This window comes from Phyllostomus discolor, chromosome 6 (genome assembly GCF_004126475.2).
Source record: "Phyllostomus discolor isolate MPI-MPIP mPhyDis1 chromosome 6, mPhyDis1.pri.v3, whole genome shotgun sequence".
Lineage (NCBI taxonomy): Eukaryota > Metazoa > Chordata > Mammalia > Chiroptera > Phyllostomidae > Phyllostomus > Phyllostomus discolor.
In genome coordinates, this window is record NC_040908.2 from 117849770 (window position 1) to 117874178 (window position 24409).

Consider the following 24409-nt stretch of genomic DNA (forward strand, 5'->3'; position numbering starts at 1 on the left):
ATGGAGGCATAGGTAGAAAGGCTTTACTCCCTCACACAACCAAAAGAAGGATAACAACCAGTTTAAAAATAAAAAACAACTAGAACTGCCTGAAATTTGAACTGTATGGAAGTCCAACAACCAAGGAGTTAAAGAAAAAATTAGTTAGACTGGTAGGAGGGATGGAGATAGGTAGCCAATGGGCAGAGAGGACATGCAGCAAGGCTGTAAACCACATGGGCGAGGCAGGGGTTGACTAACCAGGGGTCCCACATTCATGTGCAGATAAGTTGGGAGGAACAATGGGAGTGAGACTGCAAAACCCAGGGTACCAGCATGGGGAAACTAAAGACTCAAAACCTCTGGCTGTAAAGCCTGTGGGCGTGACAAAGGCAAGAGAAACTCCCACTCTCACAGGAGAGTCCATTGGAGAGACCCACAGGGTCCTAGGATGTACACAAATCCACCCACCCGGGAAGCAGCACCTGAAAGGGCACAATCTGCTTGTGGGGAGTGAGGGAAGTGATGGAAAGCGGGTGAGAGACAGTCAAGTGGCACTGTTCCCTCTCTGACTTCGCCCCCACGTACAGCGCCACAATGCAGGAAAGAGGGTTGTTCTGCCCTGGCAAATACCTAAGGCTCTGCCCCTTACAATGTAACAGGTGTGCAGGGACAAAGAAATATGGCCCAAATGAAAGAACAAATCAAAACTCCAGAAAAAGAACTAAGTAACGAAGAGATAGACAACCTATCAGATGCAGACTTCAAAACACTGGTAATTGGAATGCTCACAGAAATTATTGAATTAAGTTGCAAAATGAAGGAAGAAATGAAAGCTAAACAAGGTGAAATATATACAGGAAAATATACAAGGAAATATATATATACAGGAAATATATACAAGGAAAATATACAGGGAACCAACAGTGAAGGGAAGGAAACCAGGACTCAAATCAGTGATTTAGAACACAGGTGGCAAACACAAGGCCTGCAGGCTGAATCCAACCCTCCACCTTGTTTTATCCAGCCTGGCACCTTGTTTCTACCCAGCAGCAGTGCCAAGCTCTCACTTAACTGTTAAGGAGCAGTTACATTTACACAGTCCTAAAATTATATTCGGCCCTCTGAAGGCAACCTCGAGGCTGATGTGGCCCCTGGTGAAAATGAGGTTGACACTCCTGATTTAGAACCCCCCCCCCCCAAAAAGAGGAAGGAATAAATTTCCAAATAGAACAGAATGAAGAAACAAGAATTCAAAAAAAATGAGAGGCTGAGGACGCTCTGGGACAACTTTAAATGTTCCAATATCTGAATCATAGGGGTGCCAGAAGGAGAGAGGAAGAACAAGAAATTGAAAACTTATTTGAAAAAATAATGAAGGAAAACTTTCCCAATCTGGTGAAGGAAGTAGACTTCCAGGAAGTCTAGGAAGCTCAGAGAGTCCCAAAGAAGTTGGATCCCAGAAGATACACACCAAGGAACATCAGAATTGTATTACCCAAGATTAAAGACAAGAAGAGAATCTTAAAAGCAGCAAGAGAAAAGGAGACAGTTACCTACAAAGAAGTTCCCATGAAATTATCAGCTGACTTCTCAAAAGAAACTGTACTGGCAAGAAAAGGCTGGACATAAGTATTTGAAGTCATGAAAGGCAAGGACCTACATCCAAGATTACTGTGTCCAGCAAAGCTATCATTTAGAATGGAAGAGCAGATAAAGTGCTTCCCAGATAAGGTCAAGTTAAAGGAGTTCATCATCACCAAGCCCTTATTATATGAAATGTTAAAGGGACTTATCTAAGAAAAAGAAGATCAAAAACTAAGAACAGTAAAATGACAACAAACTCAGAACTATCAACAACTAAACCTCAAAAACAAAAACTAAGCAAACAACTAGAACAGGAACAGAATCACAGAAACAGAGATCACATGGAGGTTATCAGTGGGGAGGGGGAAGAACGAGATTGTGGGGGAAAGGTATAGGGAATAAGAAGCATAATTGGTAGATACAAAGTAGACGGGGAGGTTAAGAATAGTACAGGAAATCAAGAAGCTGAGGAACTTATATGTGCGACCCATGGATATGAGCTAAGGGGGGAAGGGGTGGGAATGCTGAAAGGTACGTGTTTACAGGGCAGAGAGGGATAAAGTGGAGAAAAATATGGGACAACTGTAATAGCATAATCAATAAAATATACTTAAAACATATAAAACCACAATGAAATATCACCTCACACCTGCCAGAATGATTGTCATCAATAAATCAACCAACAAAGTATTGGCATGGATGTAGAGAAAAGGGAACTCTCATGCTGGTGGTGATGCATTGGTTCAGCCAATGTGGAGAGCAATATGGAGTTAACTCAAAAAATTTTAAATGGAGATGCCTTTTGAGCCAGTGATTCGACTTATGGGAATATATCTGAAGAAATCTGAAACATTCAAAAGAATATATGTGCCCCTTTGTTTCTTGCAGTGTTATTTGCAGCAGTCAAAATTCGGAAGCAGCCCTGGTGTCCATCAGTGGATAAAAAAAGCTGTGGTACATTTACATAATGGAATACTATGTAGCCAAAAAAAAAAGAGAAGGAAATCTTACTCTTTGTAACAGCATGAATGGACCTGGAGAGCATTGTGCTAAGTGAAATAAGCCAGTCAGAGAAAGACAAGTACTATATGATTTCACTCATGTAGAATCTAATCAACAAAATAAACTAACAAACAAAATAGAAACAAGCTCATCTGTAGAGAACAGACTAAGCTGTCAGAAGGGATGTGGGTTGCAGGATTGGTGAAAAAGGTGAAAAAATCAAGCATAAGAAAAACCCTAAACATATATATAAAGAGAGTAATTAATGTAGTGTCCGTGATGGCATTTATGTAGGAAAATATACAGGCACATAGACAAGGAACCTGCCAAACTGGAAAGCATTAGTTTTATTAAGGTGGTGAACTTAAGGGTGAGTTTTCTCTTTTAGAATTTCAGAATTTCTGTATTAATATATTGCTTTTGAAAGAGGACATAATTTTTTAGTATATATTCTAAATAGCAAAAAATTCATACCACTTATACAGACCCCTTTAAGGTATCACATTGTGTATAGGTTGAAGTTAAAATGCCTAACTAAATGTCCCCAAGCTGTTTACAGATATGTTCCGAAATGTTTCTGTTCTTATCTCCCTTGGTGTTTTTATGCCACAGCTAGTCCAATCCTGACACAAATGCTGCTATTTTCTTGTATATTTTAAGGACTGAAACATGTTTTTGCAGGGTTGTTTATCTAATTACAAAATGCTGGTTCTTTTGGTCCCTTCTTTTGCTGAGTTTATTTGGAATCATGGTTGTCTACTCCTCATTGCTGTTGGTGAGTAATGTTCCTTGTTCCTCCCACTCCCTTCCTGGATAACCTCACAAGGTGCTCCTGCCTATGATATGGCGCCCAATTGGTGCCAGGAACCCTCGGAACCTAAGATTGCTCTTGTCTAAGTAGAGTTGGGGTTTGCATCAACTGCTCAAATTTTAGGCACAAGAGATTGGTGGAGAAAAACAGACCTGTGCTATTAGAGGATGCATCTTGTCACTTTGACCTTTTGAAAAGTTGGCAAAACATCCTTTTTCTATTCTGCTGTTTCATAGCCTATTTTATGGCTCACTCAAAATTGTTATTTTAGGCACCCACAGCTTTACAAACTTCAGGCACCCTAGCAGTACCTTTACAGACTGAACTGACTCATTTCATTTCCTATCTCCTGAGAATCAGTCTTTCTGGGCCTCACAGATTAGCTTGTTTTTTAAACCTGTTATAATGTACAACTGCTAGTCTGTAGTCCAGGTGCCAATTACATTTTAGTAAAAGTCTTTTGGCAATAGTGACCCTTAGTGTCGCATAGTGGTGTCATGTAGGGATAGGAATTCAGACCAGGCCAGAGAAAGGCCTGTGGAAGTGGATTGGAAAGCTTCTGGGAGAATAACTTTTAGGTAATAAGAGTTGTTCAGTCCCCACTTATGCATAGGGCATATGCATCTGTTATATCATGGTTTCTTGTTCCCGCTGATATCTGGTTTGATACAGAAGAATGAAACCTTCAAATCAGATGCCATTTGCATTAATTTTTTTCAACATAATGTATTAATCATTGTGAGTGATAATTACTGAGTTATAGAGAGATTTTAAAAAAACCATAAGTAGTTCTTGTTTCTATGCAGTGCATTTCAAAGAGATATGTATGAGATAAAAAGTTACAATAGTTCCTTAATTCAATGAGTTTAGATCTAGCAGGGTCACTAACTCATAGAGAAAAATAACTAACACAGGCAGAGCATTATAATTGTCATTAGACCTAAATAAAGTTCTACATGGATTCTGGAAAGGAAGAGGTGGCTTCTGTCAAGAGGATTAAGTAAGGCTTCTTGGAAGAGTGGGCACTAGAGTGGGGTCATGAAGGGCTGTTGGCCTTGGACGTGAGTGTATGCAGATGGAGAGGAACATTCCAGGTAAGAGACATCATGACAAATTGGCAAGACAGAACAATATGGGGTGTGACAATGTAAGAGGGAAAGGCGAGTCTGTTAGTGTGAAGGGCTTAATGAAGAATAAGGGGGGATGTGGCTACAAACATAGGCCTGTGACAGCTTTTGGAAGCCTGGAAAATAAGTCTAAAACTTTTAGCATAAATCAGATTTCCATTTTAGGAAAATTGCCCTAGTAGTTGCGTGGAGGGTGACTATAGGTGGAGAGACAAGTTAGATACTTTTCTTTACAATGGGGAAAATGCAGATGAATGAAGTAGCTGAGCCAAACTCTGGCCACTGAATGGGACTGTTTTCCCACACAGTAAACGTGAACTGCTGTAGTTGGCTTTTGTGGGGGAATGAGTTCTACTGTCTAATAACAAGTGTATTTTAACAAACCCTACTCTATCCTACCTTTTTTGCATGCATACAGTGGCAACAACAGTGAACAAAGAACGAGACCTGAGTTCTATTTCCAGCTCTATCTTTGGGTTACTTTGAACTTGGTCAAGTCATATTACTCTTCTCAGACTCAGTTTCTTTTGTTTGAAATGAGAATGATCATATTTAATAAAATGGTATTTGATAGGGCTGGGTAAAGAAGAAATGAAATTATGTACATAAAATTATTTTGGTAAAAAGGGAAGTACCATATACATCCCAACACTTAGTTGTGTCCTAAGCATCTGAGAACTCCAGTTTTCAATTTTCATCTCCACACAAACTGAGTGCCTGGCTAAGTCAAGATTGAAATCTAACTAAGATTTATTGCCTAAATACCAGTGTTAACAGGGATGGTTAACAGTTGTGACAATGACACTGGTTCCTCAAGAAAGAGATTTTAAATAACCCTTGGACGTGCTGGCTCCTGTCTTCTGTTCTCTCACAAGTGGGTGTAAGCAATAATTCCAGGAGTAAGGTCCATCACAGGGAGGGAAGTTGGAGGAACTTAGGCAGGATGTCAGTGCATGGAGAGCATAATAATTAGTTCTTCCTGGGGATGCTGGTAGTAGTTACGACAGGAGGGGACATTTGAACCAGCTTTGAAAGGTCAGTGGCCTGGGGAGGGAGAGCTTTTCGGGCAGCAGAACAGCGTGGCAAATTCCCAGAGGCTGAGGAGTGCAGGTATGGCAAGAAGTGCCAGAAGGGAAAGGCGTTTGATTACAGAACAGTGCTGTGGGCCACAATTAGGTGACTTCAGAATAACCTCTGTTTTCTTCTTTGCTTTTTCAGGTACTTGGATTTCTGTTGATTTGGGAAGGCTGTGAACTCTACCTGCACTGGTGTCATAAGGTGGGACATTTGAATCTTCAAGGGGACTTCAGACCAGGACTGAATGTGCCTTTTTGGTACTCACTGTTAATGCAGAGCTGTGCTTTCTTCATTGTTCCCCTTAGAAGGAACAGATCTACTTACTCTGTTTCAACTGAAATCATTAAATTTCTAACAGATAGAACTGATTTTCTGAAGGATCTGAGCACAAATTTTATTTTTTTCGCCACCTCTTATTAAACTTAGTCTCTGACTCTGTTCTTCCTATCCCATTAAAATCTGAGGTTCCTTTCCCAGTCCTATATAGTCACAAGGACATGCTCATTTTAGTCATTAAAAACTTAGTTTGTTGTAGTAACCCAAACTCCAACTTGATGACTTCCCCCATCCCCCACTTGTGGAGAGAGCACAGTGGTCCCATTACCTCTCTCACCAAAGGAGGGCGGGCTCAGGGGAACAGCAGATGGGATCAGAGAACACAGTCCCACAAGGAAGGGCTAGCGGGGCACCTGGGGTTGACCCATCAGGACCAGGTACATGCAACAAGAGTTGGCCCTTTGCCCATGGGCTTTTTCCAAGTGTTTCTCAGAGACCCTCCTGCTGAGAACCTGCCGAAAGTTGACCACAACTCTTGGTGGAGCCAATGCTTGTCTTCTATAGCCCCCAAGTTTGTCTGGTGAGGCCCCTTCACTTGGAGCTTTTTAAGATGACACCAGCATGACTTCTCTCAAAGGATCGGTGTCTGGTCCCCAGGGAGCAGGCCTCAGTGCCCCACCATCTGTGAACGTGCAGGTCATTCCAGCATGGCCTCCCCCCTCGTTTTGTTCTGCCACGTGCTTGCGCAGCAGAGCACAGCCCCTTGCTTTTGGACACACCACTTCAGGCATGGATTTGACACGTTTCCTCATGTTTCCTGAAACCCGGGAACATGTCAGAAGGGGTCCCCTTAAATTCCCTCGTACTCGAGACATGTGAACTGGAATATAAATGTAAGAGTTGTTAATTACAGGTGGCTGGAGAAAAAACAGAGTTATTAGAACAGATGGAAATAGAAGTCATAAGGTCTCACAGGGAAAGGATGCAGATTGAGAAGCAAAGAAAACAGGTCTCATTGAGATCACTGCCTTTTTTTGAGTTGGGACACTGTGATCTGTTAGTCACTACAGAGGATGCCTCTGGGATGAACCATCTGATTGCTACGTCCCAGGCTCGCGCCTGTCGTAGAATCATGCTCGCCTTGCCCCTGCTGCTGCATGGCCTCTGCCACAGCAGGATCCTGTCATTGCCTTGAAGTCAGGAAGCCAGTTTCAATGGCAGCATCTCTCAGCTTTCCTCAGGCACAGGGGAGAGTCCCTGCAGCGTCTTTCAAGGATGCTGATGCTTTCCATACCATGCGGTCCTCAGTGTCCTCTGAGACTGACATCACCCCAAAGAACATGACAGGGAGAGGGTAGGCTTATCATGGGCGAGAGCATTCCAGCACACTTTTCTCATTACATCTTTGGGTACTTCCTTCTGTATTACCCCGATTTCATCAGGCCTGGGCCACTGTTGAGCCAGGGTTTCTGATAACCAAAGAAACTGTTAGATCCACTTTGAGATGCAAAATACTAGATTCTGATAAACTGTATTCAGAAGCTCCGTCTACTTCTGAAGGGAATTGGTGTGCACATATCAATACAGTTAGCCTGATCTAAAACTATGTTCTTTTCTCCTTGCCTAGCACCCTTAGTATTCATTCTCACACACATTCTTTAGGGTTTTTGTCAATATAATTTAACAAAGCCTTTATCTCTTGAGGCATTCTGGTATCTAATTCCAGGTTTGAGTCTGCAGGCAATGAGAAGAGATAGAGGTGATGTAAGATAAGGATTGGCATTTCCTTGGAAGGTAACTGCCTTAAACCTGAGGACTATTTATAAGAAACTTGGGAGGAAAGACTGCTTCTATTGGCAAGGGGGATCCTGTTGGCTTGGAGTTTTAGTTTTAGTGTACTCGTAATAAACCTAGGAGGAAAGGGTTAGCACCAGGCCTGTAACCCATTCCTCTTCTACTTAGGGATGCTCAGAGAGGAATCAATGACCTCAATCAAAACTCCTTGGAATATGCTAATATCCCACCCTTCTAGGAAACATACATACTAAAAATACTTCTTAGCTAAAGATAACAGAGAATCTTTATCTATGAAAATTTCTAGCATGTCATAACCTAGTGTATCTAAGTTGTTTATTTTAAAGAACCCTGGAATTTATAGATCTGTAGGGTGGGAGGCATGGAATTGTATAATTAATGGATATCAGATAAGCGTGTCCCATAACCATCAAAGATGCCCTCTGTGAAGCACTGTCTTCACATACTTCACTCAAAAAGCAGCACACATTTTAAGTCCAAGATCAGACAGAATGTATCCTATTACAAGACAGGGAAGAATTTATTATGAATATCTGCATTTGACAAGATCAGATTTCTCCAAGGGAAAATGTTTTATTTTTCCTATAATTTTAAACTTTTTCTTATAATTTCTTGCACTCTTTAAGTTATTAGTTAAGGTTCATGTTGGTTAAGATCATAGAATCCCATGAGATTCATATGAGTCTGATATGACAGTTAAACTGTTGTGTGGCGATGCATTAAGTTTGCTAATGGGGAAAGGAAGATTTTTGCATGGGTGTGCATAGGAGGGATTGGCCTGTACATGTGCCACTTAACAACAAGGATACATTCTGAGAAATGTGTCCTTAGGTGGTTTCATCATTGTACATACATCACAGAGTGTACTTAATCAACTCTAAATGGCAGAGCACACTGTGTCCCAAAGCGATGGGTGTAGCACATTGTTCCTTAGCTACAAACCTGTACAGCAAGTCATTGTACTTGGTACTGTAGGATTGGTAAGTATTTGTGTATCTAAACATATGTAAACATAGAAAAGGTACTATGCTTTTATATCTTTGGCGATGCAGTGGGTTTGTTTACACCACATCACCATAAACCCTTGACCAGTGCATCATGCAGTGACTTTACCACAGCTACAGCCTCTCTGGGCAGAGAAAATTCTCCCCTCCATTTTAACCTTATGGGACCACCATCATATACATGGTCTGTTGTTGACTAAAATGTTATTGTGGTACATGACTGTGCTTTTCCTTTCTTGTAATGCCCTTATAGAAATTGTGTGTTAATGTTTTGTTGGCTTCATGAAAGAAGTTAGAAAATGTTATCTCTTTTTCAATTTTCTGGAGGAGTTTGGTAAAGATTGGAAAATATTACTTTCTTAAAGGTTTGGTAAAATTAAGCATTCATGCCAGAAAGCCCTGGAGTTATTTTGGAAGAAGGTTCAATTATTCATACAATTACTTTAATAAATATAGAAATTATAGAAATAAAGGAACTAAGAAGTCTCCAGAGGGCAGTACATTTGTAAAAGACTACATTTTAAGGGGAAGAAGTTAGTTATATTACTTGGTCTCAATGTTTTTCCTCTATGAAGTATATAGTGTTCTGTCAGGTGGATTCTTTTAATCTCTTCAAAAACTATTGAATGCTTAAAATGTGATTATGATTACATCCTCACTACATTCTGCAGGGCAGTGTGGATGTAATCATAATACTACCCTTGCTTTCATGAAGTTTACAGTCTATTGGAAAAACATACATTGCAAAGGTAATTATAAAATATATACCTGTGATGGTATGGATTGGAATAAAAGAAGTAGTGGATATTTGTAATGGTCATTGTTGAACCGAGTGAGAGATTCCAGAAAATGCTAAGGGCCAAGTGGAGGCTGGAGATGATAATTAGTAAAGGCAGCAGACCACGTAACTGTGTGATTCTTTCCCTAGCCATGCTATACAACAAATACTTGGGAGCAGAGAAGGTAAATGATTGGATTTATCCAACATCGGGGGTTTGCAGGATGGTCAGAGTAAAGGATGAGGAAATGAGGTCCCTGGCACTGTGGGGACACACACAATTCCCAAGGACAGTTCTGATCATCAAAGCCTAGTGCCTGGCAGTCAGGAGATACTGTTTTGTTTCCCCAGATCCTGATTGTGCTAGTGATTGGGATATGCACGTTTTTTATGACGGTTTTATGCAAATTCTGGCATGACCGGTGGCTGACACTGGGGCTCTCACTGAAGGTACGCATCATCCTGCAGGGCTAGCACTGTTTGTCCAGTGTGGTCAGCCTGACTTTTGGCTTTTTCCCAGATCTTGGCTCCCTACATACACCTGAGCAGCATAACCATGATGGTTCTCCTTTCCTGGCCTGTGGCCTTCTACTTGGTCCATTGGGAACAAGAAGGTATGTCGTGTGGGTGGAGCCTCATCCTTTCAGCCCTGGCTTTAGCTTGCATACTCCACTCAGCAAAACACGAGCTTGGTAAATAGCCACCACTCTGACCCTTTGAAATTCCTTTAGCTTATTACTCAGGCATGTTCCTGTGGTCAAACTCACAAGCCCACGTGGCCTGTCAGCACATTTTCCTGACCAAACAGGCCTGCTTCTTAAGACGGATTCACCTAGAAAAGTAAGAAAGATCTCCATGTTGTTAACACAGTGACTGTCTAAAATGGAATGGGGTTGGGGGAGGGTAGAGGCCACATTGATGTTATTTGACACAGTGATGGTACTAGTCACTCTGTTCTTTTAGATTGTGTTCAAACATTACTGGTTTCACTAGTGAGCTTAGACTAGGTCAGAGGTCCCTGCTTCTACTCTAGTAACGCAAAACAGGCCACTGTGAGTCACTGTCACACCTGGTTGAGAATGTCTACCTCTGCCACTGGTTTCCTCTCCATTTTTTACCAAATATCATGGAAACAAGTGAGAATCAGAGCTATACATTACATTGTCTTGAGAATGAAGTTCTCTCTCAGCATCTTGACTGAGAGACCAGTAGGATCATTTTTTATGTGTCTCTTTTTACTCTTGGTTAAACAAGGAGTGTTTGCTTCCTGACTGTACAAGGCTGGAGACAAAAGAGTGACTAGATTGGTAGTATTGGCCTTGTGTGTTTGTACGTGTGTGTGTGTGTGTGTGTGTGTGTGGAGGGTGAATTATAGGAAAGGTTTTGGGGCAAGAGCTTAAAGGGAACAATAATGAACTCTTTTCCATTTCTGAAATTTTAGCTAGATTCAGAAGAAAAAAGATGATACACTATGGGAGAAGAGGAGTAAAGAGATGTACTAGACTCACAAAGCTGAGAGGTTAGAGCTAGAGATATGTATTTGAAAGTGATTAAAGTATAGCTGGTAACTTAAAATACACAAATGGGTAAAATTCTCAGTCTGCAATAATAAGTGTTCGGGAGTGACCAGTTTTAACAGGCATTCTGGATGAGCACTGTGCGTGTGTGTGAGAGAGAGACACAGAGAGACACAGAAGCAAATGCGGTGTTAATGTTTCTTGAGTACCTGTTATGAGTCAACACGGGCATATCGACTCTGTGAGGTAGATGGTAGCAGCAAGATGGCCCCAATGTTCAGAATTAAGGAAATGGAGAGCCAGAGAGGTTGAGCAATGTGTCCTTAGTCACACAGTTTGTCAGTGGTAGTCTCTGGCTTTGAACTCAGATTTCTCTCAGCAGCGCCCCTTCCACTGTCCTGCACTGCATTCTATTTAGGGGCGTTCTAGACGGATCTCTACAGGCTTCAGGGCTTTCTCAGCAGCAGCCATTCTGCCCCTACTCCTGAGAAGGAATTCCTTGACACCCCTCTCCTTCCTTTCCTTCCCACTCCCTGCACAGTTCATTTCCTGTAGATTTCCATAGAATAATATTGCCTTCATAATAATGCTCACACTTGGATAGTCCTGTTCTTTCAAATCACTGAAACCAAGTGGGGATGTGACAGAACTAGAGAGGACATCAGGCGATCCACAGAGCCCATGAAACCCGCACACTGCGTGTTCGCTGACTGCTGCTTTGGGAGAGTTAGTTGCTTTGAATGGGTCTCCATCCCTCTTTATCTTTTTCTTCTTACTCTGCCCTCCTTCCAACTTTTTCAGCTGTACAAGTGGCTATTGGATTGCCATTTTGTCTTATCCTTTGCTGTCTCTTTGTGGTGCCATTGGGGATTCATTCTCCCTGCCTTCAGGAGAAGGATGAGTTGGGACCCAAGCCGGGCCTCTTTGGACATAGAGGTGCGCCCAAGGTAGGTGTGAGCCTGGTGTCCGTGGGTGAGTACCTGTGTGCGTGGGCTTTATGGACAAGGGGAGGGGACCTCAGAATCTCAGGAATCTCTGGAGAAGAAAAGGGGTTGGCTTCAGATTACCAGATAAAGAGTTAATTGTAGAGGTTGCACTTGAACTCAGGTCACCTCTCAATCCATTTCTCGTTACTGTGCCCAGTGGCAATGCCTCAGAAGCTCAGATGAGCATAGTCCCAGGTCTGTATTGGGTGGAGGGAAATAAAGGCAGGCTCTTTGAAAAAAAAATCTCCCAGTGAGCCAAGCACTGCTCCCTGAAGCCCTTTTGTCACTGGGCTCCCTCCCTGCTATTAAAGGGATGTTGGGAGGAAAAACTCTGAGGTATATGGTCTGATGTCCTTTTCTTCCACAGCTGGGGCCTGAGAATACCATGATGTCCTTTGAGAAAGCTGTTGAAAACGGGGCCTTTGGGCTGGAGTCTGACGTATACATGAGGTAGGAAAGCAGGGGTTGGTGGGGAGGAGAGAAGGCCAATGAGATGGAAGATGACCAGCCTAGGCAAGCTGTAGAGAGGACAAGCCCCGGGGGTACCTCCTGTGCTCATGTGCCGTGGATGCACAGAGCACACTCACAGGGACCACTGCTCCCTTCCAAGTCAGTCTCTTAGTATGAGCTCATAAATCATCACACTCTGTATAGACTCCACACATAATTCATATTTGTCCCCTTGCAAACCATGCTTAAGCTTAAACCCTTACCTAGCAATGTGCTTACCTAACAGTCCCTGGACACCCACTGTATCCCAGGCCTTCTTCTGAGTACCATTGGGAGGCAAATGAGTACAATGCACTCCTACTGAGGAGATGCTCCCAGCCAGTGAAGGAGATGTGGTGTGTTTACCACAGTATAAGATGATTTGTATTTTTTTGGTGTTGAGTTTTGTAAGTTTTATAAATTTTGGTTATCAACCCCTTGTCAGATGTATCGGTGAATATGTTCTTCCATTGTTCGTTGTCTTTTTATTTTGTTGATGATTTCTTTTGCTGTGCAAAAACTCTTTAGTTTGACGTAGTCCCATTTGTTTGTTTTTCTTTTGTGTCCCTTGTCTGGGGAGATATATCTGAAAAAATATTGCTATGAGAATATCTGAGATTTTGTTGGTTATGTTTTCTTCTGATTTTTCTGGTTTTGGGTCTAACATTTAAGTCTGATCCCTTTTGAATTTATTCCTGTGCATGGTATAATAAGGTAATCTAGTTTCCTTTTTCTGCTTGTATCTGTCCAGTTTTCCCAACACCATTTATTGAATAAACAATCTTTAGCCCATTTTAAAAGTTTGCTTCCTCAATAAAATATTAATTGACTATAAACATGTGGGCTTATTTCTGGGCTCTCTATTCTGTTCCATTGATTTATGTATCTGTTTTTATGCCAGTACCATACTGTTTTGACTACTGCGATCTTATAGTAGAGTTTGATATTAGGTAACGTGATTCCTCCAACTTTGTTCTTCATTCTCAGATTACTGTTGCAATGTGAGGCCTTTTTGGTTCTATTTAATTTTTGAGATATTTGTTCTGGTTCTGTGAAATAGGTCTTTGGAATCTTGATAGAAATTGCATTGAAATCTATAGATTTTTTGGGGTAGTATGGATATTTAATGATGTTAATTCTTCTTATCCATGAACATGGTATGTGCTTCCACTTATTTGAATCTTCTTCAGTTTCTTTCTTTGGTGTCTTGTAACTTTTGGAGTACAGGTCTTTTACATCCTTGGTTAGTTTTTTTTTTCTTTCTTTTTCTATTGTGTTTTTTTTCTTTCTTTTTTATTGTTGTATACATGTCAGGGAACATGTATGAAGGACCCTTGGCTAGGCTTATTCCTAGGTATTTCATTCTTTTTGAAGCAATTGTGAATGGGATTGTTTTCTTAATTTCCCTTTCTGTTAGTTCATTATTAGCATATAAAAATGCAACTGATTTTTTTTATATAACCCCTTAAAAATGGGCAAAGGACCTGAATAGACACTACTCCAGAGAGAACATACTGATGGCCAATAGATATATGTAAAGATGCTCAGCATCACTAATCACCAGAGAAATGCAAATGAAAACCACAGTGTGAAATCATCTCTCACCTGTCAGAATGGCCATCATCAATTATACCAACAAACAACAAGTGCTGGTGAGGATGTTGGAGAAAGGGGAACCCTTTTGCACTGTTGGTGGGAATGCAGATTGGTGCAACCACTGTGGAAAGCACTATGGAGATACCTCAAAAAAATTAAAAATGGAACTGCCTTATGACCAAGCGACCCCACTTCTGGGAATATATCCAAAGAAACCTGAAAACATTCATTCGAGAGAACATAAGCACCTGTATGTTCATTGCAGCATTATTTACAATCTCCAAGATATGAAAGTAGCCCAAGTATCTATCAGCAGATGAGTGGATAAAACACCTGTAGGAAGTTCACACAATGCAATACTACTTGGCTACAAAAACAAAAATTTTTTTACTATTTGCGATAATATGGATGGACCTGGAGAACATTATGCTAGGTGAAATAAGCCAGTCAGAGAAAGGCAAATACCTATGATTTCATTCATATGTGGAACCTAATGAACAAACTGAACTAACAAGCAAAATAGAGACAGACTTAGAGAGAGCAGGATGATAGCTAAGGGGGGTAAAAGGTGGAGGGATTGAACAATAAGGAAAAAGGACTCATGGACATGGACAACAGTGTGGTGATTGATTGTGAGGGGTGGGGTGTTTAAGGGGACTAAATGGCAATGGAAAAATACAATAATAAACAAACAAATAAATAAATAAGCCATTTGTGGGGAATGCCTTCCAGAGAAGATTTAGTCAAATGCAATGGAACCTCAGTGGAGCAAAAGACCATTTCCTATTGTGTGAAAAAGACCTGTGTACTCTGAATTGTTTTCGGGTTGAGTCTTGAAGGAAAAAATATTATTTTACCAAATATATATGCAGAAAGATGGTATTCCAGGCAGAGGCAGCAGCTTATTCAAGGGCATATAAATCAGAAACAACAACTTCGTAGATCAGCGCGCTAACCTGCATGGATGCCAAATTGGTGTGCTGTGGGGACAGGAGAGGGCACAGGAGGAGGAGGATTGGCTGCAAGGCTCACTGAGGCTGGATCAAGGAGATGCTTCCATGTGTGGAGGGCAGCCGCGGTAGGTTTTAACAGATTCCCTTCTTGTTTTAGGAAGACTCACCAGGCAGTTAGTCTATGAGGGAGACTTCTCAGGGAGCTGGGTAGTGGGCTGTAGCAATGTCCAAGGGAAAACAAAGGGCCAGGGCAGGCAGGGGTGTGGACAAAAGACCTGCTAGCTATAAAACTCTGTACCTGAGCACCTGGCAGGAGAGAGGCTTCATCTGTAGCATGGATAAATTAGTGAATGTGGTGAGTACAAACTCCCTCCACAGCCTTCCTGAGGCAAACAGAAGAGAAATGAACATTTAATTCAAAGATGAGGAAACGTGGTTTGAAATGTGTTGGTCAGGTCACTGGACTGGAGTGCACGTGACACAGCCAGGGTCGGAACTAGGTCTCTCCCTCCCTCAGGCCCTTGCAACCACTATTCTGTCTCCTCTTTATGTGAGTTGGTCTACTCTAACCCATACCAGTGGAATTATATGGTATTTGTCATTTTGTTTTTGGCTCATTTTACCTACCACAGTGTCAAGTTTCATTTATACTGTAGCGTATGTCATAACTTTCTTCCTTTTTTATTGTGTTAAAAACATAAAACTTAAAACTCATCATCTTCATCATTTTTAAGTATAGAGTTCAGAAGCATTAACTATATTTACATTGTCATGAAACATCTCAATGATTTTTTCATCTTGGAAATCAGAATGTCTGTCACCATTATACAACTCCCTCTTGCCCTCTCTTCTTAGCCCCTAGTAACAACCATTCTACTCTTTGTTTCTATGTATTTTACTACTTTATATACCTTATATAAGTGGAATCATATAGAATTTGTATTTTTCTGACTGTCTTATTTCACTTAGCATAATGTCTTCAAGGTTTATCCATGCTGTAGCATGTGACAGACTTTCCTTCCTTTTTCAGGCTGGAAAATATTGTATTGTATGTCCATACCACATTTTGCTTACCCATTCATCTGCCAATGGACAGTTTTTGTTTTTCTGTTATTTTGATCAAAAGGCTTGTTTATTTAAAAAATATCATAGCATTTACTATTTACTGTCATACTTTATAAATAGCTTTTTTTTATTGTTTATTCTATTAGTTGTCCCAATTTTACCCCTTTTGCCCACTCCGTCACCCAGAGTCAATTACCTCTCTGTTGTCCATGTCTGTGAGTCATTCATATATGTTCTTTATGTTCTTTGACTAGTCCCTTCCCCTTCCTTCCACCATTCCCACTCTCCCTTCTTCCCTCCTATAACTATCAGTCTGTTCCATGTTTCCATGTCTCTGAATCTGTTTTTTTTTCCCATTAGTTTATTTTGTTCATTAGATTCCAGTTATAAGTGAGATCATACGGTATTTGTCTTTTGCCGACTTGCTTATTTCACTTAGCATAACAGTGAATTTCCACTTCCATTCCATTTCCAGTTCCATTCCTGCTGTCACAAAAGGTAGGACTACTTTCTGCTGCGTAATGTTCCATTGTGTAAATGTACCACAGTTTTTAATCTACTCATCTACTGTTTCCAACACTTGGCTATTATAAATAGAACTGCTATGAACATTGGGGTGCATAGGTTCTTTTGAATTAGTGTTTCAGGATTGTTAGGGTATATTTCCAGCAGGGGAATTGCCAGGTCATAAGGCAGTTCAACTTTTAATTTTTTGAGGAAATTCCATACTGTTTTCTACAGTGGCTGCACCAGTCTGCATTCCCACCAACAGTGAATTTGGGTCCCCTTTTCTCTACATCCTGGCCAGCACTTGTTTATTGATTTATTAATGATGGCGATTCTCACAGGTGTGAGGTGACACCTCATTGTGGTTTTAATTTGCATCTTTCTGAAGGCTAATGGGGCTGAGCATCCTTTCTTATGTTTATGAGCCATCTGTATGTCCTCCTTGGAGAAGTGTCTGTTCAGGTCCTTTGCCCATTTTTTAACTGTTTTTTTTTTGTCATCCTAGTGTTGAGTCATATGAGTTCTTGATATATTTTGGAGATTAAACCCTTATCCAATGTATCATTGGCAAATATGTTCTTCCATATGGTCAGTTCCCTTTTCATTTTGATGATGATTTCTTTAGCCGTGCAGAAGCTTTTTAATTTGATGAAGTCCCATTTGTTTATTTTTTCCTTTATTTCCCTTGCTCTAGGACTTATATCAGTAAAAATATTGCTATGTGGGATGCCTGAAATCTTACTGCCTATGTTGTTAGTACTGTTATGCCGTCACAACTTATATTTAAGTCCTTATCCATTTTGAGTTTATTCTGGTGTATAGTGTAAGTTGGTCATCTCCCTCAATACCATTTATTGAAGAGATTGTTTTTCCCCCATTGTATACTTGTGCCTCTTTTATTGAATATTAATTGACCATAGAGACATGGGTTTACTTCTGGGCTCTCTCTTGTGTTCCATTGATCTGTGTGTCTATTCTAATGCCAGTGCCAGACAGACTGTCTTGATTACAGTGGCCTTGTAGTATAGTTTAATGTCACACATTGTGACCTCTTCAACTTTGTTCTTCGTTCTCAAGATTGCTGGGGCTATTTGGGGTCTTTTTTAGATCCATATAAATTTTTGAAATATTCTAGATCTATGGAATACTCCATTGGTATTTTAATAGGACTTGTGTTGAATCTGTAGATTGCTTTGGGTAGTGTGGACCTTTTAATGATGTTGATTCTTCTTGTCCATGAACATGGCATATGCTTCCATTTATTTGTATCTTCCTCAACTTCTTTCTTCAGTGTACTATAGTTTTCTGAGTACAGGTCTTTTACATCCTTGGTTAAATTTTTAAAAATTATTTATTGTTGACAGTATTACAGATGTTCCCTATTTCCCACCTGCCCCCTGCTTTGTGCACCTCAACCCAGCCCCTCCTACCTCTCCCCCTGGCCTTTACCACACTATTGTCTGTGTCCACGGGCTATGCATATATGTTCTTTTGTTAATCCCTTCACCTCCTTTTATCCAGCCCCCCCAACCCCTGCCCCTCTGATATTTGTCAGTCTGTTCCATGTATCCATGCCTCTGGGTCTGTTTTGTATGTTAATTTTGTTTATTAGTCAGATCATATGGTATTTGTCTTTCTCTGACTGGCTTATTTTGCTTAGCATAATAATCTCTAGGTCCATCCATGCTGTCTCAAAGGGTAAGATTCCTTTATTATAGCCACATAGTATTCATTTTGTAAATGTACCACAGCTTTCTTATCCACTCACCTACTGATGGGCACTTGGGCTGTTTCTAGATCTTGGCTATTGTAAGTAATGCTGCTATGAACATTGGGGTACATATATGTTTTCTGATTGGTGTTTTAGGATTCTTAGGATATATTCCCAGAAGTGAAATAACTGGGTCAAAAAGCAGTTCCATTTTTAATTTTTTGAGGAAACTGCATACTGTTTTCCAAAGTGGTTGCTCCCATTGGCATTCCCACCAGCGGTACACTGGGGTTCCCTTTTCTCCACATCCTTGCCAGCAATTGTTGTTTGTTGATTCATTGATATCAGTCATTCTGACAGGTGTAAAACTACTTCGTTGTGGCTTTAATTTGCAACTCTATGAAAATTTAATTTGATCATCTCTATGTCCTCTTTGGAGAAGTATTTATTCAGGTCCTTTGCCCATTTTTAATTGGATTATTTGTCTTCTTGTTGTTGAGTTGTATAAGGTCTTTTCATATTTTGGAAATTAACCCTTTATCAGATGTATCATTGGAGAATATGTTCTCACATTCAGTGGGTTCCCTGTGCATTGTGTTCCTGGTTTCTCTTGCTGTGCAGAAGCTTTTCAGTTTGATGTACTTCCATTTGTTTACTTTTTCCTGTGTTTCTTTTGCCCTAGGAGACATCAGCAAAAATATTGCTCCAAGAGATGTCTGAGATTTTAGTATGTTTTTTTTCTAGGATTTTTATGGTTTCACAACTTACATTTAAGTTCTTTACACATTTTAATTATGTGTTTGGTGTAAGTTGGTGACAAAGTTGCATTTTTTCCCATATACCTGCCCAAGTTTACTGACACCATTTATTGAAGAGACTGTCTTTACCCTATTATATGTTCTTGCCTCCTTTGTCAAATATTAATTGACCATATAGGTATGGGTTCATTTTTGGACTCTATTTTGCTTTTTTTTTTTAATTATTTATTTATTTATCTTTAGAGACAGGCGAAGGGAGGGAGAAAGAGAGGGAGAGAAACATTAATGTGTGGTTGCCTCTTATGTGGCCCCCACTGGGGACCTGGCCTGCAACCCAGGCATGTGCCCTGACTGGGAATCGAACCAGCGACCCTTTGGTTCGCAGCCCGCACTCGATCCACTGAGCTACACCAACCAGGGCTATTGTGTGTGTGTGTGTGTGTGTGTGTGTGTGTGTGTTTATCTAGTTTCTGTTTTTATGCCACTACCAGATTGTTTTGATTATAATGGCTTTTTAGTATAGTTTCATATCTGGTATTGTGATCCCTCCAACTTCATGCTTTTTTCTCAAGATTGCCAAGGCTATTTGTTTTTTTTTATTCCATATGTATTTTTGAAATATTTGTTCTAGATCTGTGAAGTATGCCATTGGTATTTTAATAAGAATTGCATTGAATCTATAGGTTTCTTTGGGTAGTACAGACATTTTAATGATGTTAATTCTTCCAATCTATGAAGAGAGTATATGCTTCTATTTATTTGTATCTTCCTCGTTTCTTCATTGTCCTATAGTTTTTTTTTGTTTTGTTTTGGTTTTTTTTTTTTTTTTGTCCTATAGTTTTCCAAGTACAGGTCTTTTACCTCCTTGGTTAAGTTTATTCCTAGGTACCTTATTTTTTTGTTGTTGTTGCTATTGCAATAGTATTTGGGATTGTTTTCTTAGTTTCTTTTTCTGAGAGTTTATTATTGGCATATAAAAATGCCACCAATTCCCAGATATTAATTGTCTCTCTTGCTAATTGTTGAATTCATTTCTTAGTTCTGGTAGCTTTTTGGTGGAGTCGTTAGGGTTTTCTATGTGCAATGTCACATCATCTGCTAATATTGAGAGTTTTACTTCCTCCTTTCCAATTTGGAGAGCTCTTTTATTTCTTCTTGGCTGATTGCTGTGGATAGGCCTTCCAGTACTATGTTGAATAAGAGTGGTGCAGGGGACATCTCTGTCTTGCTCCTGATCTTACGGGAAATGCTTTTAAGTTTGTGCCCATTGAGCATGATGTTGACTGTGGGTTTGTCATATATGGCCTTTATTATGTTTATGTATTTTCCCTCTATTCCCACTTTGGTGAGTGGTTTTATCATAAATGGATGCTGGATTTTTATCAAATGCTTTTCTGCAACTATTCATTTGTTTTTGTGGTGTATCACATTTGTTGATTTGTGGATATTGTACCAACCTTGCATCCCCAAGATAAATCCCACTTGATTATGGTATATGATCTTTTAATGTATTGCTGGATCCAGTCTGCTAATATTTTATTGAAGAGTTTAGCATTTATATTCATCAGGGATTTTGGCTTATAATTTTCTTTGTTTGTACTGTCTTATTCTGGTTTTGGAATTAGGATAATGTAGGCCTTATGAAATGAGCTTGGGAGTTTTCCCTCCTCTTGAATTTTTTTTTTTAAAGTTTGGGAATGATGGGTGTTAGTTTTTTGAATGTTTGGTAAAATTCACCTGTGAAGCCATCTGGTCCAGGGCTTTTGTTTGTTGGGAGTTTTTTGATTACTGCCTTAACTTCACTAGTTGCAATCTGTCTATTCAGATTCTCTAATTCTCCCTGATTCAGTTTTGGAAGATTCCATTTTTCTAGGAATTTATTCATGTCTTTCAGATTGTCCAATTTGTTGGCACATAGTTGTTTGTAATATTTTCTTACAATCCTTTATATTTCTTTGGTGTCTTAGAGAAATCCTTATATTTCTCTAAATGAGAAATATATATTTCTCTTTTATTTCTAATTTCATTTATTTGGGTCCTCTTTCTTTTTTTCTTGATGAATCTGTTTAAAGCTGTGTTTATCTTGTTTATCTATTAAAAGAATCAGCTCTTGGTTTCATTAACCTCTTGTATTGCTTTTTAGACTCCTATTTTGTTTATTTGTGCTCTGATCTTTATTTTCCTTTCCTTCTACTTACTTTGGGCTTTGTTTATTGTTTTTTTTTTCAAGTTACTTTAAATGTAAAGTCAGATTGTTTATTTTAGTTTTTTTGTTGTTGTTGTTTCCTGAGGTAGGCCTGTAATATTATGAATTTCCCTTTTGGGAATGCTTTTGCTGTGCACCATAGATTTTGGGTTGTATTCTTATTTTCATTTGTTTTAAGGTATCTTTTAATTTTTTTCTTGATGTCATTGTTAACCCATTCATTGTTTAATAACATGTTATTTAGCTTCCATGTCTTTGCATGTTTTTCAGTGTTCTTTTTTGAAAATTACTTTATTGTTGTTCAATTACAGTTGTCTGCATTTTCTCCCCACCCCTGCCCCCACCCCAGCCAAATGCAATTCCCCCCCTTGCTTCCACCCAACCCCTTGGTTTTGTCCATGTGTCCTTTATAAGAGTTCCTGAAAACCCTTCTCCCCACTGTCCCCTCCCCTCTCCCCTCTGGCTATTGTTAGATTGTTCTTAATTTCAGTGCCCCCAGTTATATTTTATTTGCCTTTTTCTTTTGTTGATTATGTTCTAATTAAAGGTGAGATCATATGGTATTTGTCCCTCACCTCCTGGCTTATTTCACTTAGCATAATGCTCTCCAGTTCCATCCATGCTGTCTCAAAGGGTAGGAGCTCCTTCCTTCTCTCTGCTACATAGTATTCCATTATGTAAATATAACATAGTTTCTTGATCCACTCATTTACTGATGGTTACTCAGGTTGCTTCCAGCACTTAGCTATTATAAATTGCACTGCTATGAACATTGGGGTGCATAGGTTCTTTTGTAGTGGTGTTTCAGGGCTCTTAGGATATAATCGCAGCAGTGGAATTGCTGGGTCAAAAGGCAGTTCCGTTTTTAGTTTTCTGAGGAAATTCCATGCTTTTTCCCACAGTGGCTGCACCAGTCTGCATTCCAACTGACAGTGCACTAGGGTTCCCTTTTCTCCACATCCTCTCCAGGACTTGTTTGTTGATTTGTTTATGATGGCCACTTCTGACCAGTGTGAAGTGGTTTCTCATTGTGGTTTTAATTTGCTTCTCTCTGATGGCTAGTGATGTTGAGCATCTTTTCTATCATCTCTGGGCCCTCTGTATGTCCTCCTTGGAGAAGTGTCTGTTCAAGTTTTTTGCCCATTTTTTAATTGGGTTTTTTGTCTTCCTGGAATAGAGTAATGTGAATTCTTCATATATTTTGGAGATCAAACCCTTGTAGGAGGTATCATTGGCAAATATGTTTTTCCATATAGTTGGTTCTCTTTTCATTTTAATGCTGCTTTCTGTAGCCATGCAGAAGCTTTTTAATTTGATGAGGTCCCATTTGTTTATTCTTTCTTTTATGTCCCTTGCTTTAGGGGACATATTTGTGAAGATGCTGCTGTGTGAAATGTCTGAGATTTTCCTGCCAATGTTTTCCTCTAGGACTTTTATGGTGTTATGACTTATATTTAGGTCTTTTATCCACCTTGAATTTATTTGTGTGTAAGGTGTAAGTTGGTGTTCGAGTTTCATTTTTTTGCATGTATCTGTCCAGATGTCCCAACGCCATTTGTTGAAGAGGCTATTTTTACTCCATTTTATGCTTCTTCCCCCTTTGTCAAACATTAATTGACCTTAGAGACTTGTGTTTATTTCTGGGCTCTCTGTTCTATTCCATTGGTCTATGTGCCTGTTTTTATGCCAGTACCAGGCTGTTTTGATTACAGTGGCCTTGTAATACAGTTTGAGATCAAGCATTGTGATCTCTCTTGCTTTGTTCTTCTTTCTCAAAATTGCTGCAGCTATTTGGGGTCATGTATGGTTCCATATCAATTTCTGAAATGTTTGTTCTGTATCTGTGAAATATGTCATTGGTACTTTAGTAGGGATTGCATTGAATCTATAAATCACTTTGGATTTATATGTATCCAAAATGGCCATAGTATGGCCATAGTATGGCCATTTTGACTATGTTAATTCTTCCATTCCATGAGCATGGTACATGCTACCATTTGTTTATGTCTCCCTTAATTTCTTTCTTCAGGGTTGTATAGTTTTCTGAGTACAGGTCTTTTACCTCCTTGGTTAGGTTTATTCCTAGGTACTTTATTTTTCTTGTTGCTATATCAAATGGGACTTTTTCCCTGATTTCTGTTTTTGATTTTCATTGTTGATGTACAAAAATGCCTTTGATTTCTGAATATTGACTTTCATGTGGCTGTTTTTCCAAATTCATTCATTAGGTCCAGTAGTTTTTTAGTAGATTCTATAAGATTTTCTATGTACACTATCATGTCATCTGCAAACAGTGACAGTTTTGTTTCCTCCTTTCCAGTTTGAATGCCTTTTATTTCCTTTTCTTGTCTGATCACTGTGGATGAAACTTCCAATACTATACTGAATAGAAGTGGTGAAAGTGGACAACTTTGTCTTGTTCTTGATCTTAGTGGAAAAGATTTTAGATTTTGCCCATTAAGTATGATGTTGACTATAGGTCTTTCATATACGGCCTTTATTTTGTTGAGGAATGCTCCCTGTATTCCCACTTTGCTGGGTGTTTTTATCATAAATGGGTGCTGTACCTTATCAAATGCTTTTTCTGCATCTATTGATATGATCATGTGATTTTTGTCTTTCCTTTTGTTTATGTCATGTATTACATTTGCTGATTTGCAAATATTGTATCATCCTTGCATCCCTGGGATGAATCCCTCTTGGTCATGGTGTATGATCTTTTTAATTTATTGTTTGATGCAGTTTGCCAATATTTTGTTGAGGATTTTAGCATCTATGTTCATTAGCAATATTGGCTTGAAGTTTTCTTTCTTTGTTGTGTTTTTATCTGGTTTTGGGATTAGGATGATACTGGCTTCATAAAAAGAGTTTGGGAGTCTTCCATCATTTTGTATTTTTTGGAATAGTCTGTGAAGGAAAGGGGTTAGCTCTTTATTAAATGCTTTGTAGAATTCTCCTGTGAAACCATCTGGTCCAGGGCTTTTGTGTGTCAAGAGTTTTTTGATTACTACTTCAATTTCATTTGCTGATATTGGTCTGTTTAGGCTTTCTGCTTTTTCTTTATTGAATTTTGGAAGATTATGTTTTTCTAGAAATTTGTCCATTTCCCCTAGGTTTTCAAATTTCTTGCCATACAGTTCTTCATAGTAATTTCTTACAATCTTT

The 24409-nt window shown here is 39.5% G+C and overlaps 1 protein-coding gene across 1 annotated transcript in view; it reads left to right on the top strand.

Moving 5' to 3' along the window:
• The first annotated feature begins 281 nt into the window (after positions 1-281).
• The window catches only part of LOC114498658 (glycerophosphodiester phosphodiesterase domain-containing protein 4-like), a 69637-nt gene continuing 45509 nt past the window's right edge, over positions 282-24409 (top strand). Inside the window, exons 1-8 of the mRNA XM_036029987.1 lie at positions 282-371; positions 3185-3343; positions 5725-5784; positions 9808-9906; positions 9977-10070; positions 10898-10975; positions 11775-11920; positions 12327-12409. Of these exons, the coding sequence (XP_035885880.1) occupies positions 282-371; positions 3185-3343; positions 5725-5784; positions 9808-9906; positions 9977-10070; positions 10898-10975; positions 11775-11920; positions 12327-12409 (809 nt within the window). The remainder of the gene's footprint in view (positions 372-3184; positions 3344-5724; positions 5785-9807; positions 9907-9976; positions 10071-10897; positions 10976-11774; positions 11921-12326; positions 12410-24409) is intronic.